The sequence below is a fragment of the Motacilla alba genome, chromosome 5 (genome assembly GCF_015832195.1).
Source record: "Motacilla alba alba isolate MOTALB_02 chromosome 5, Motacilla_alba_V1.0_pri, whole genome shotgun sequence".
NCBI classification, from domain to species: Eukaryota; Metazoa; Chordata; class Aves; order Passeriformes; family Motacillidae; genus Motacilla; species Motacilla alba.
Window position 1 is genome coordinate 22,879,153 of NC_052020.1, and position 15,159 is coordinate 22,894,311.

Sequence of the window (15,159 nt, forward strand, 5' to 3'; positions counted from 1 at the left end):
TCTGTTTATAGAACCCCTTTAGCTAGATGTGTCTTCCTAATGATTGGCAAATTATTCTTAGACTGGTTTAGTTTGAGAGGCAGTTATTAGATACTTTGCACATTATTTTTAAAAGAACCTAAATAGTTCTGAAAGTGGTGAGTGGGAGCTGTCAAGGAAACAACTTGCTAATGGAAGCGCAGCATAATTAACTGCTTTATTTAAATGACTTGCTTTTGGAAAGAGCTGATAAATAAGGGACAGCAGCAGCAGAGGGTCTTTGCAACTGTACTGAGTGATCCAATGTTCAATAAGTGACCTTATTACAGAGAAATTAGCTTTCAAACAGAAACAAGGATAGTGGTCATTTGAAGGCTCATCAGGTCAGATTCACTACACACTTTATTAAACTTGTTCTGTTTTGTCTTTCTGTGCTTTTTGGCCAGCAGTGATGTGCTTTCAGTATCCCCCCTGACTCCTGGGTATGCTGAACAAGGTCTGGAGCACAGACAGCATTTCAGAGAAGCAGGCTTGTTGCTAAAAATGCAAATGCCAAATCCTTTCCTATCATTTGTTGTCTCAAGAGCATGCAGCCATGTCACAGTCATCCTGGTTCTCCATGCAGCCACACCATGGTGATCACTGGAAAAACAATGAATGAGTATGAATCTGGAACATCTAATAGCCCTTATAAGTTTGCCTTTAGGGCTTGGTTTTCTAAGCTGGAAGCTGGAGTGAGCCTGCCATGCTAGATGTAGCACTGCAAAAATAATACTGCTGAGCCAGCAGCTGGGCTCACGAATGTGACAGTTCAGGATTTAGTTCTTGATGGGATATCAGAGTCTACTGGTATTGTTTAAATGGCAGCAGTAGCTAAATGCTGGACAGACATGGGAAGAGAGACAGTCATTGCCCTGAGGAACACACAAACTACAAATTAGGGAAAAATAAAGACAGCATGGAAGCAGATGTGTGACACTAGGTATGGATTAATTGTTTCATTGAATATGCTTCAATTTGCTGGATGGAAAATAATCTGTCTGTTAGACATGCTGTCAGCTGCTTAATTCCATGTAAGTGCCATGGCTAGGGTTATTAGGGAGTGAATTTTAAATGCAGGAAGTAGTAGCTATGAGATTCAGTTACAGGATCAGGAATCATGACTTAGGAAGTCTCTAGTCCAAGTTCCTGCTGAAAGCAGGGCCAACACTGAGTGCAGACCAGGTTGCTCACAGCTTAATCCAGTCTTGTTTGTAAACTTCCTAGGATGGAGATCTCGCAATCTCTTTGGGCAAACTGTTACATTCTTAGTTGCCTCATCATGGAATTATTTTGTTTATATCTGGTCTGAGTCTTCCCCTTTGGATTTTATAACCATTGTCTGTTATTCTTCCACCATGCTTATCAGTGCAGTACCTCGCACTGTCTGGATCACTAAAGGCACTGGAAGGCAGCAATGCCCCCCAAAATTTTCTGTTTTCCATGCTAAACAAGCCCAGTTTAATCAGCCTCTCCTTGTTGGTGAGGTGCTTCAGACCTCAGCCATCTTGGCTGCACTCTTCTGGAGTCACTCAAGTGCCAACTAAAGAGTGATAATCACAGTGGTTCCTGGCTGTGTTCTGTTCTGCATCCCAGAGTGCTGTAAGCCTTCAGTACCTGCAGGGCACAGCACTATCTCAGTACAAATTATTGTTCTCCTGAAGCCCTAGATCCTTTTCAGATCTTTTTCAGACAGACTTCCAACCAGTCAGTCACCAGTCTGTACCATCACACAGGTTAGTCTATCCAGGTACAGTATTTTGCATTTATTGTCATAGAATTTCTTTTCAGTCCATCCCACCAGTCTGTCTGTCCCCCAGCTGTGCCTCCAAGTATATTGGTCAACCATCTTTTTTGGTGTCATCTGCAGTCTTGATCAGTGGGCATTCTTTCTGCTTCTCAGGACATTTATAAATAATGTTGAAGAGGACATCTGAAATTAAACATTGAACACTAGTTCTCAATCCTGATAATCCAGTCAGTTTTTCACTTTTCTAGTCATCCATTTAACTGACATCACAATTTGGATGGAGGAATGCTCTGGAAGACTGAAACAAAAGCCTTGCTAAAATGCAGGTGACATTCACTGATCTCTTCCCACAAGATGGCAATCAGTTTGATTAGTCTATGCTCAATTAAATAACACATGCTAAATTGCATGTCCTTTGGCTAGAAACGTGTTCTTAGAAGAACATTCCATGATTTTCACAGGGACCAAAGTGAGGGGCTAACTGGTCAACCACCCTGTAGTTTTGCAGGTAGTGTCACTTGTCCTTTCTGAAGATGGGTGCCACATTTGCCTATGTCCAGCCACCAGGGACTTCCTCTGATCTCCATCACCTCTCAAAGATGATAGAGAGTGGCCTCAATATGACATCACTCAGCTCTCTCAGCAACCTTCAGTGCAGCCCATAGGGGCCAGGAGGAGCAGGCTAGGTCAGGAAAAACATCCTGAATTCAGGGGCATGGAGGAAAATTCTAAGATGTCCCAAGCAGAATGGGAGCTTCAGACAAAGTTTATTAGAGAAGCCCTCCCTTCACGAACAGAAGCCACAAGTTACAGATAGGACTCCCTTACTTTCTAAATTCTTTCTGAGAGAGGAGCCAAGGTACAGCTGGACACACAATCTTAGCCCCAGACTTAGTCAGTGGTTTATATCTAAAGAGTTACACAGGTTTAATTGAGCTTTTATACAACTTCGTCCTGCAGAATTAAGGACAGCAAGCCAGATATATTTATATAAATAAAATTAATTATTTTAATTTATTACAATAATGATTGGAAGGAAAAAACTTAATCAGAATCATTTACTACACAGTATGGATTGATTTTACTACCGATTTAGTGCACTGTTTTTGAAGCAATTATGTTAAAGCAATTATATTCAAGGTAGCAGAATAATTGTTAAGCAGAGATTGATGTTACTTACCCACACCAAAAACTGGGACAATCTCTGTCATTCAGCCTCAAGGAATAACCTTGAGGAGTGTCCCCGCTGAAGGGAAAGATCTTCACACACCTTAGGGAGGTATGCTAGAAATCTTTGCTGTGCAGAAGTGACACTGGCCTTTTATAGTATAAAGTGATTGACTTTAATATGTGTTCAAAACAGGCATTTTTTAGATTATGTGTACTCAGGCTTACTCAGCAAAATATTTTTTCTGCTGAAAAATGTGTTGACAGCTTTTTAGTTTCTTCTCTTCAACTTCCAAATCAGGACCTGCACATCCTTGCTGCTCCCAGCCTCGGTCAGGGAGCCTCAGTCTTGCGTGTCCTTGTGGTGGGGGTGAGAATTTGGTCAAGCTGGTCTCAGCATTCTTCAGCACTAAGAACAGCAGAGTTATCCTTGCTCAGTGTTATCACTGTTATCCTTGCTCAGTGTTTTCACTCATCAGCAGCCCGTCCTTGCTCCACTGAACAGCAAACTCTCCTTGCTCAGCCCTTCACTGACAAACTTACAAGCCTGCTTAGGCTGAGAGCCCTGCTACAGATGCCTGTGAGAGAAGTGATCTAAGGTAAAATTGGGACATGGATGGATATTTCTTTTAGTCTTTGCTAGTGTGCCATTTCTGTGTAATTAAGAATCTGATTTATTCTTGGGTTCTTATGTATTAAAACTGCACCTCAGATTTCAGTTTTACTCTCAAGTGAGAAAGAGCAGGGTTCAAGCTGAATTCCTGCTGGTGAGTGATTCTAGGTATCACATCTTGCCAAAGCAGGATCCCATTGTCACCTCACAGTCTATGTGCATTCTGTCTGCTTTACTTCTATTACTAGGCCATCTCAGATGATTCAAATATTTACCCCTTTATCCTTTTTAATGCAGGATTTGTGTTCAACCCTCCCCCCCTCCCCAATGAGTTGCATGTTTTGCTTCTGTTCTGCTGGTCTGTGAATTCATTGTTTGCAGGCTGGCAAGGCACCAGTTTTGGGGTGACAGATGGAGCAGATTGCAAACCAGGCAGTTGCCTTCTAGCCTGAATGATATTTTAATAAGCACAGGAAGGTGACAGAGAGAGAAGCTTCTCACTGGAATGACTGGCAGTTTTGTTTCCAGCCTGAAAGCACTAATAGATAATTTTTGGCCTCAGTCCAAAAAAAAAAAATTCACAGAAAATCCTATTAGCTCCTAACTTTTTTAGGGGTCAAAGAAGTTTTTATGTCTAGTCCATTATCCATTTAGGGAGTTGTTTCCCCATTTTTGGTATTTCAATTCTTGCTCAGAAATTGTTGATTTTAGGGGACTGTCCTTTTACTTACCATTTTGTTTTCCTTCTTTTTTTTTATTATTTCAGCAATTTTCTCCATTGTCTTCCTTCCCTAAACATTCCTTCTTCTTCAGATTTCTTTATGCTTTTCACAGATTCATGTTGGAATAATGGGATCTAACAGCTTACTTGGCTTCCAGCTTCCACATCCTGTGAAACAACTACTGCACTGCGAGGCAGTGGCATCTGCATGGGAATCTCTAGAGCATATGTCCTCTTCTCCCTGCCCTTCAGCTGTGTCTCAGTTGTATAATACAGGGTTTGTGTAGGGCTTTGTTTCATCCTTGGTCTTATGAATAAAAAAAGGCACAACAAAAGGGAGCTCTGGCAAATCCCCAGCAGGCTCTGAGATCCCTCTGCAGTGTGAGCAACATGGTGTTTTGCAGACAAGCTGTAGGATAGTCAGGCTTTCAAAGGAGAAGATGCTTTTTCTTTCCACAAGTACAGGTTAAAAAAGGTCCAGCTCTCAGCAGGAAATTATAAAAGTGGTGCTGGGATCTGAACTATAGTGTGGTCCCATACACTGCTCAGAGAATACACTGGAAATTTCTCAATATTTGGACATAGATCTTCATGTTTACTTTGCAATATTCAGGTCTGGATTTCAACTTGTGTGTGAGCTGTAAATTAATGCTATTCCTGCTAAAATGTGCTTCTTTTTTCTTCCAGAGACAATGATGACACTGAACGTTCAGATCATCTTTGGCCTTCTTTGCTGCATGATTTTTCTTCCTACAGATGGCTTCCCAGCAGACACCAGTACGGAATTTCGCTCTGCTTTCTCTGTGGCCAGAACCAGCAGCATGGAAGGGAGCTCTGAGATGGTGATTACCTTTGACAAAGTGTATGTGAATATTGGCAATGATTTTGACCCCAAGACTGGATTGTTCCGCTGCCGGATCCCAGGAGCCTACTACTTCTCCTTCACCGTTGGGAAATACCCAAAGAAAAACTTGTCTGTCATGCTGATGAGAAACAAGAATGAGGTGCAGGTAATTGTGTATGACGAACATCACCGCAAGGAACGGAAGGTGGCCAGCCAGAGTGCCATGCTGCAGCTTGACTATGGGGACACAGTGTGGCTGCGTTTGCATGGAGATCCCAAGTACGCTCTTTACAGCAATGTGGGGCCCTATACAACTTTCAATGGCTACCTGATCTATCCAGACACATCTGCCTTCTTCCAGAATGCTCTTGACTCTCAAGAGCTCGGGCCACACCCACACACAATTCAGCAACTTCCCAGAGAGCAGAATGAAGCTTCACAGCGACACGTGTTGTCTGACCAGCCAAAGAGGGTACAAGACCCTCGCTCTGCGTTTTCTGTTGCCCGCTCACAAAGTCTCCTGGGGACAGATGAGAAGCAAACCCAGCACGAGCCAATCACATTTGATACAGAGTTTGTGAATATTGGAAAAGATTTCAATTCCTCCACTGGCATCTTCACGTGCCGTATACCTGGCGCATACTATTTCTCCTTCACCATTGGCAAAATGCCCTTTAAGACTATGTCAGTGAAACTGATGAAGAACCACAATGAGGTGCAGGCCATGATCTATGATGACAACCACTCCAAGCGGCGGGAGATGCAGAGCCAGAGCATCATGCTGCCTCTGCAATACGGGGACACGGTTTGGCTCTACAGCCATCAGCATGATGGCTATGGTGCCTACAGCAACCACGGCAAGTACATCACCTTCACAGGCTTCCTCATCTATTCTGAGGCTCAGCCAAAGTGGCTTCCAGGTGCCAGCTCACCTCAAGGGTCAAACAATTAAATGCAGATGTGAAAGGAGCATAAGAAGAGTCAAGGTGCCATGAACTTGGGTATAGCTTCTCTGAATATCATCCTCTACTTTGAGCATGCTGTCATGTGTCCAGTGCTTTCCTTACGCTGCACGCTTGTGCCCTGTCTGCAGGGCCACTGCTGTGTGTGCCGTTCATCCGTAGAGAGGCCTTCCAGGTTGTAGCTGTGTGTCCCGTGTTGGTGTTTGATTTAACATAAAGCATGAGGTAGTTTTGGGGTGGGGGGGGCACTGTAGTGAGATGCTGAGGATCAGAGAACTACGGCAGTCATGTTACTACAGATCTCCAGCATCCAGAGAGCAAAGGGTGTGGTGGCTTTCCTTGTTTATCCAGGGAGGGAATAAATGTAATGAAAATGAATGTAATAAAAATACAAAAGATGACAATGGTCTCAGTTTGGAATTTTTGCTACTTTGTGAGATTTGTGTGCTTGTCACTGGCTGAGGTACCAGCCAGTACTGAGCTCAGATGAGAGAGACACATGGTAATTGTGTGAGCTGAGGATGTGTTACTGAGCCAGTCTGTCTGTGTACACTCTTTAATCATTTGTGTGTTTGAAGAGTTGGTACCTCTTATGATTTTATTGCAAGTTTCACAGTGGTTTGTGCTTTTCTTTATCGATGTAGATGAAGTCAAGAAGCTGTGGTTGAGAATCTCAGTTTAATGTAAAGAATACATTTAGAAACAAACAAAACAAATTGTGGGCTTCTTGTAGTGAAAGATAAGGGCTCAAATCTGTGAATGGACCATATTCTGAAAGCCCAGAAGCAAGGTAAGTAAGAAGAATAAGAAATATGTTTTTAAATGTGTAAAGATTTGGATCAGGAGCGGGTTCATAACACCAAGTGTGAGTATCCCACGCCAGCAGTGGCACTGCTGACCGCAGGGGCGTTACCTTCCCCAGAAATGAGCCCTTTGAACACAAGGGTGCTGCTAGCCCCCCACGTGCTGCACTGATAGTCTCCTGCAGGCGGGGTCAGAGAACCGTCGGTGATGATTTCAGCATCCATGTTCCAGTGGTTTCGTACGTGCTGAGTTCCACCGAGAGTTTTTCCTGTGGAGAGCTGCTGTGGCTGTAGAAGACGCTGCTGTGTTCCTACAGTCCGACAGAGGGGCGGGCGCCCGGCAGGATCTGCTGAGGTTGTGGGAGCACAGGAGGCTTCATCATAGCACCACTGGTGCTGTTTCAGTTAAACAGGTAAACTAAACCCTGGTTTGTATCCCAAAAATATATAAACTGCAAAAGTGCATAATCCCAAGCATGTGCAAAGCTTCATGACATCACTTCAGTGTACTCTATAATCCGTTCAACAGGCAGCAATGCTCTAAAACTGCTCCTAACAAATCCTGAGTTCAAAGCAGTGTGTTGGCATCTGAGTCACAAGCAAACCCACTCGGCCTTTTTCCATATATTCGTACAGCTCAGGCTGTCCATTCTCCAGCAAGACAGTATTTTCATGCACTAGTGCCATCTCAGCTCAGCTTTTCAATGATACTCTGCTCAAACGGGACTTGAATGCAGCCACTCACTGCCTCTGTCACTCCATGCATGTCCGAGACATTAAAGACTGGGGGCATATTTGGCAAAAGGATGAAGGGTAAAGATTGGAAGTATGTAAAAAAATAGCATAAGAATAATAGAACATTAGTTGACACAAGAAGTTTTACTTCAAATAAAATTCTAATTTTAATTCCTATATCCTTCGAGGTGAAAAACAAAGAAACAAACAGAAAGAACCCCAAGGCATAAACCAAAATGAAACAAACACACAAAACAAAAATCCAGCAACAAACAATCTGCTTTAAATCTATCTCCTGTCATAACCCTAAGCTGACCTCTAAAACCATTGTCGGCAGCATCTTGCTTCCAGGCTTCTTGTTCCTGCCTTACTATTTCTCCTCTCCATCTGTTGGGCTACAATGGCTTGGAATAAGATTAACTAGGTCAGAAGCTGCAGTTCCCACTTTGAAGGTCACACATGCCTCTTTTATTGAACATGTAAAAATTGTATTGATAGAAAGGGAATTATGGATCCCATCGTCTTTAGCACGTGCAACGAATGTTCAAAATTGATGTACCTATAGTGGTAGCAGGGAATCCGATAGAACCAAAATCAAACCTCTCCTGAGGAGATAATTACATTTATTTAATTCCACACCGCAGTATTTAAGACAGACAAATTTTAATGATCTCTTTCTATAAAATAATTATATTTCTGATTTTGAGGATAGAGACTATGCATTTATTATGTTTGACTTGTAAAATGGTATGGCTGTACAAAAAAAAAAACTTTCTAGAAGAAAGGCAAAATCTGCTGAAGAAACAACTAGGTCAGGATTCTTCAGAATTTAAATGAGATTTCAGGAAGTATATTCCAAAACGATAACTGAAACAAAGCTGTGTGTATGTGTAAATATGATATGCAATACTAGAAAGCTTCATGGAATACATACATTTTCAGGTTGCTTTTTAAAGAAAAATGAATACATGAGATGGGAAATTGCTGTTGACACATAAAATATGATGCCACATGAGGAGAAAAATTAAATTAAATATGTGACCTATATCACGAAACACAACAAAACCTGCTTAGCTGCTACTGGAGAGGAGAAAAAATTTATATTGGTCTGAAACCATAGGGAGCATATAAGGAGAGTGAACTAAATTATCTGAAATAAAGTCAGCTGTGACACCAGCATAATATCCTGGAAAAACACTTCCAAGCTATCTCTCCTGAGCATCAGTGATCAAGACATCTAAATAGTACTGCCCCTTCAGCACGGCCCACTTAGCAAAAAAATCAGAAAGGGGAGAAATGCACTTTACAGTTTTGTCCTTTTTTCATTTAAAAATAAAAGCTTGTGCATAAATCCTGAGAGGGTGGCCAGCACTGTGCAGAAAGCAGGACAAAAAGGTGTGGCATATTTATTCAAAGTCCTGCACACTGTGGAAAGCATTGAAAATGACCAAGGAGGCAGCTGAAGCCAGGTGTGCCCTTTCCTGCGGTGGGTTCCCTCATTAGGTGTCTCTCTTGGTCCTGGCCAGGTTAGAGCGATAGAAATGTTTCAGGGATGCTAAATGTGAAGGCTTCTCCTTCCAAGGCCAGGAAGCCTGGAGGAGAGTGGTATTTGCAGGGCAGAGCCCTTTGCACAGGTCACGAAAGATTTCATCAACCAGCTGAGAGAAAAAGCCAATCCAGGGGGTTTTATCCAGACCCTGCATGGAGCGCACCTGATAGGCACTGTAAACACTGGTGAAAAGGAGACGATCAAACTCTGTCGGAGGCAAGGGAGTGTCAGTCAGTGAATAGTATCTCAGATGCTGCTCAATCTCTGCCGGTGTTTTGGGAACTTCCTCCTCTAAAATCTGCAGGAAGCGCCGTGCCGGGCGTAGGGAGGCCAGCTCTTCATCCCGCAGCCGGATTGTCCCGTTGGCCTGAATATCCAGCCTTCCCCAGAGCATCTGGAAGAGAGGAGCGGCGCTGTCACGGCAATGCCAGCACGGCTCCATCGCTTCCAGACGCACCGCTGCCAAACAAACCTCGGGCGGGCCCAGAGGCGGCCGCTCCCTCACGGCCGGCCTGGTCCCACTCCATGTCGCTCTCTGCCAGCCCCTCGCCCCGTTTGTGACCAGCCCCACACCTCGTTTCCCCGTGGGATCAGTGCAGCTCTTCCCTCCCGCCCCGCTGTCCCCCTCAGTCCCGCCTGCAGCAGCTCCCCGGTGCGGCCGCCTCGGGCCGGGGCTTGGCCGCTCGCGGGGCCGTCCCCAAAGCCAGCGGGGATGGTCCCTTGTGCCACCGCGGACACCCCGTGAGGTGCCGCGGCGTGGGGCACAGCCGCCTCGGGCTGCACCCCGCAGTGCCAGGGAGCACAAATGCCATTAGGCATCGCCGAGGCGTTCTCCCCGGGCTCCTGAAATCCGTCAGGGATGAGCTCGAACAGAACGGGTGAATTTTTACGTGCAGGCAGGCGGGAGCATGGGCGCTAACAGTGCCTCGGCCCAGGGCCCCCAGTGCTCAGGAGACCTCTAACATGATGCCAGCGTCCTCTGGGCCACGACGGGCTCTGCTGGTGCCGCTGTGATGTTCATCTGGAAGACATCAGACAGAGCTTGGTAGCACAAGAGCTTCCTGTTTACTGCTTTTGCTATTTGATTGTCAATAACGTCTGCAGCATTCCTGAGCTTGCCAAATATGACAGATGCTGACCACGGGATTTTGATAAGCAAAACAAGCTTTTTAAGAGAAGCAGCAGTGGTTGAGGCGAGGTTTTGGATATCACGGCCCTTAGTGCTGCCAGCAGAGCTAGAGCGTATAGCAGCAAAAGCAGTGCTTTGACAGGCAGCAAGGAAGCCTCTCACACTGAGAATGGATGGGGTTTGAGCCAATGGGTCTGGTTGGTTAGTAGTTTTTGCTGGAGAAAATAATGCTGCCCAATGAAAGGAGGGTGCTGGCAGGCTCCTCAAGCTGCTGCTAGAAAAATAAACTAATGCTTATCCTGGTTTTCTACTTCTCCCTTAAGCTTTTGCTGCTGGAAGAGTGTGAGGATAAAAAAACCTTGTCAGATCCATCACGGCTCATTTGATGTCCAGCTAATTACTTGCTGGGACACATGACATCATGTAATCTGGGAAAAATGGACATGAGGCCAGAGGAACGGCAGTTTTTGAATATGAAAGTCACATCAATCCTAAGAATTGTTCGATTTTCATGTCCTAATGCTTACAGTGCTTTAACTGTCTGCATTTAATTTATTTCCTTTTTTTTTTTTTTTTTGTGTGTGTGTGTGTGTATGAAAAAGGAGACACAAACAGTCTTGGTCCAGGAATGTGAGAGAGAGGCTGCATCCCCTCCCTCCTCTGTGTTATCAGTGTCATGAGGTAGCCAAGACTCTCTTCTACTTCTTACTCATCCTCCAGGTTAAGAAACATAAAATGGAAAAAGCTCATATAAAATAGTAAGCTCTCTGATATATTTATGGGTTTTTTTATTTTCAAATGGATGAAGACCTTTTGATATATATTAAAAAAAAAGAGCGAGGATTTACATTTACTCTGGAGGAGCATTACTCTGGAGGAGCACTCCAGAGTTAAAGTCAGCAGGTGCATATAAAAAGTAGAAAAATTATTTAGTACTATACATGTGTGATGACTGCTACCAAAAGACACTTCCAAATCTCCACTTTTGATTAGACCTTTTCAGGGAGATGCACAAGCTGCCTGGAGAAGTGCATTGCCAGCCAGCAGGCTGCAGAGGTTTGTTTCTCTGCACAGCTGCAGGCTCTGTGATCCAAGCCAGCTGTGGCTTTGGAATGTGAGCAGGGATGTAGCTTTTTTTTCCTACTCCTCCACAGATGTACCAGCAAGGCTTTTTAGCTCAGGTGAAAGCATTATATCATCTGAAAATTTCTTTGGTGGTACTGTCTCTAGTAACCGATGCTCTCGGCTCACAGATCCCTCTCTTGAGAGATGTCTGACTGGCTGCAAAGTCAATGCTTTTGTTGAATAGGTGCCAAACTGCCTTTAGAAGTAACTGCCTCATAAATACTTTCGAGTAGAGAAAAATTTAACAGAGCATAACAAACAATGTATTGAAATAATAAGTGTCCTTTGGGAAAGGGAAAATCCTTACTTATTTTATCACTCAACAGGATTGGGTGGGGTTTTGTTTCCCAAAAAGCAAATAAAAAACCCACAAACAGTATTGCAGGAGATTATTTTTTTCAGTGGAGATCCAAGAAAATCCTCCCCTTGCCACCAAACACAGCAGCAGATCTTCAGCCTGCAAGGAGGTACCAGTGCCCCCACCAGCAAATCCCCCCAGCTGGACTCCAGCTCTATCCCATGCCAGTGCCTCTGCCTGAGGCCTCGGGCACATTTGAAGGAGCGGCAAAGCATCACACAAACGGCATTGCACAAAGGTTTGCCAAGCCAAGGAGCCGTGTCGCTAACAGATGTGCTCCCTACCTGTCAGCCTCTGGGATGCAGCAAACACACACAGGAGCAGCCAGGAGCTGAGCTGTGCCTGGGCCATGGCAGCACTGCCGGAGCAGCTGCCACCCGCTCCGCGACAGTGCCGCGCCCCAAGCCACAGCAGTTCGCCTGGGGCGTCTTCCCGTGCTGCTTCGGATCACAGCAGCCTCTCCTGGAATGCACCCATCTTTCTGTGTTTCTGGTCACAGCCCTGGGAAGGGCTTGCAGTTCAACTTGTTGACCCCGAAGGATATTTTCCGTCATATTTTGGAAACTTGGAAAACTTTGTTGTGATGTTTTTGGCAGAATTGTTTAAGCTTCCTTTTCAAAGATTGACTTTCCACTGCAATGATTATAGGAAGCTGTCAGTTGCAAGAAATTCCACTACATATGCTTGCCTCTTAAGAAGTGAGTACCCCCTAGTCCCTTCCATCTCTACACAATGCCTCGGTCACATTTCAGTTTTCCTTTTTCCTGGGTTCAAAAATCTGAAAACAATCCTGGAATGTCACAAACAGATAAAGCTAGCAGACTGCAGATTCATGAAAGAGCAGTAGCGGCCAAAACATACAAACAGGCAGAAGAAATGTCACTGGTTCTGTTCTGTATCAAACCCCCCAGAGGGAGAACTCAGTACAGTGACCTAACAAACACCAAGTATCAAAGTGGCTCAGGCTTTAGCACCCCATCGTCCTCTCCTGTGAGTGGACTTCTAGGTTACTGTGAGCACAGTCTGCCTTAGATGTTCTAAATTACAGACAAAACTTCATTTGATTCGCTTCACAGCAGGTATCTGTTCTCTACACATCTTTACATATTTATTAGTGCCAAGTCCCGTATGGCACAAAATATAATGCCAGGGTTATACAAATATGCAGTAATATGTATACAGGAGGACTAACACCATTTCTCTCAGGTTAAAGGGAGAAAGAAGTCTGCTTAGAAAAGAGAGAAGGTAAAGCTGAAGGGCATTTCTTGCTCAGCAAGTTACATGACATCAGTCGGGACATACTGTCACTAGATAATGTACTAAGGGCTGGGATGATGTCCTGGTTGGTACTACCTCCTGCACATAATGGAAGAGCCGCAGAGGTGCCCACAATATCCAGAGCGACTCTTCCCCTCAGTTTGTCAAAGCAAGACCTGTGTTTTCTGTCATAGGCTTAGGTATCTTCAGGTCATGCTGTGGTTCTTTAGTTTTTCATTATTTTCCACTGCTTACTCTTCACTTGCATTCCTTTCTTCTTTTATTAAACTGAATCACAAGCTACCCAAGAGGCAGACACTTATGACCCATCTGTGCAGTGAGACTGATGTGCTTTCTGCTTTGTGCCAGACTCCCTTTTAGGCCACAGGGTACACATGACTTTGTCTAGAAGCCACTATGGAAAAACCCCTGTGTTTCGCGGGCCATGAAACAGCCTCCCTTTTCATGCCATGTGCTCCTTGCAGCACATGACATGAAAAGGATTGCCCAACAAGATTTTGGCCAACATCTGTGGGAGCTGTACATGATTTTGTCAACAGGAGAATTTCCTAGGAACAGATTGCAGCTGAAGTGCCTGGAGGAGGACAGCCACGTTGGTGGGAGGAAGAAGAGAGGAGGCTTGTGGACTGTGCTCAGGTGACTGACACAGTGGAAGATGAGGGACAAGCATCAGTGTGGATGCCGTCTTGAGCTAGGGGAATTTTGTAGAATTACCTCACTATCCCGCAAAGAAAGGCAATTTCAGAGTGATAAACATATTCCTTAGCTGTCTGTACAGCAGCAATACTTGCACAGAAACAAGGCTGAGTTTCTGACAGCTGCACAAAGTCCCTGCATGTACAACTGCAATGTTAGGCAGTGCATCTGCTCCTCCTGAAGGATTTTGTCCTTGCCAGGTACTCACAGCTGAGCACAGCCCTGCCACTCTGCACTCCCCTGGCCATACCGTCTGTTGTTGGAGCAGTTTCAAAATGTCACAAGCCAGGTTTACGCAGGGAGAACTTGACTGGTTTCTTCTTTTTCACCATGACCTCCTGAAGCAGGAACATGGGAAATGAGAACAAGAGAGGAGGGGTCAAAAACTGCAGGAACTGGTTGGATGTTGATTGGGGCACAAGTTGTGGCACCAGAAGAGCCTCTTTAGGAGGGAAGTTTCTTCGAAGTATGATTTCAGGGACATAGAATGTTCACAAAAGGGAAATTCTGCTTATAGAATTGAAGAAACCGCTTGCATCCATCATATTGCCCAGAACTTGGGGAGATTGCTCCCCAGCCTGGCGCTGTCTGGCAGATGCTCAGGGAAGGAAGAAGATTGAAGAAAGAGGGGAAGGAAGAAGGACATATGTGGCTCCCAAAAAAAGTGATGTTTGAGTTACTGGAGTGGAAAAAGTAAGAAAACCTTGAGGGAAGCAGGAGTGAAGCACTGACTGCAACCAGACAGAACCTCTGTAATACTGGTATTTTCCAGGTATCATGCTGCCAGTCCTTACAAGGATGCTTTCCTTGTCCTTTGGTTTCAGTTTGTGAGCAGCATCTACTGGTTGAAGGAGTAATGAGCTGTGTAGAACTGACAGAGAGGGCCCCATCCCACTGCATCTATTGCACATGAGGTAGGTGGACACCCTGACACTGTCAGTAGCCACATCCTCAGGGAGGACAGTTTGCTTGCTTGGCTGTAGGGAGAAATGCCAGAGTTCTGGAAAATACCAGCAAAACCTACTCAGCTGGAGAAGCTCAACATGGTGATTGTGAGTCATTGCCTTAAGTCTATTTGTCCCTTCAGTACCAGAAAATCTCTCTTCTGTATAGTGTGCCTATAAGCCAGCTACATCTGACTTACATCTTCCTGGAATTGGGGAATCCAGCCCAGGCAAACAAACCCCACAGAAGCTGGCAGTACACAACAGGCAGGGACAGAGGATTTGGAAGACAGCTTTGTGCTTGGCCAGGTTGACCACAGCCTTGACCAGCATGAAGCAAGTGTCCACCAGCCACAAGGATCCCAGAGTGAGCACGCTCCATGAGCAAAATGGCCTTTGGAGCTCAGGAGCAGTGGAGGAAGCAGAGTGCACATGTATTCTGTGAGGCTGTGCAACCTCTTGTGCCC

The 15,159-nt window shown here is 44.9% G+C and overlaps 2 protein-coding genes across 5 annotated transcripts in view; one reads left to right on the forward strand and one right to left on the reverse strand.

The window, feature by feature from the left end:
- The window catches only part of C1QTNF4 (C1q and TNF related 4), a 63,708-nt gene extending 57,222 nt beyond the window's left edge, over positions 1-6,486 (forward strand). For all 4 annotated transcript variants that reach the window (XM_038139029.1, XM_038139030.1, XM_038139032.1 and 1 more), the window contains one exon: positions 4,957-6,486. In XM_038139029.1, the coding sequence (XP_037994957.1) occupies positions 4,957-6,065 (1,109 nt within the window). In that variant the 3' untranslated portion in view covers positions 6,066-6,486. The remainder of the gene's footprint in view (positions 1-4,956) is intronic.
- A 248-nt stretch (positions 6,487-6,734) lies between these two features.
- On the reverse strand, positions 6,735-12,472 carry FAM180B (family with sequence similarity 180 member B). The gene is made up of 3 exons (XM_038139033.1): positions 12,059-12,472; positions 10,119-10,183; positions 6,735-9,556 (listed from the first exon to the last, which is right to left on the reverse strand). The coding sequence occupies exons 1-3, from the start codon at positions 12,123-12,125 to the stop codon at positions 9,113-9,115; spliced, it is 576 nt and encodes a 191-aa protein (XP_037994961.1). The 5' UTR covers positions 12,126-12,472; the 3' UTR covers positions 6,735-9,112.
- Positions 12,473-15,159: the final 2,687 nt, after the last annotated feature.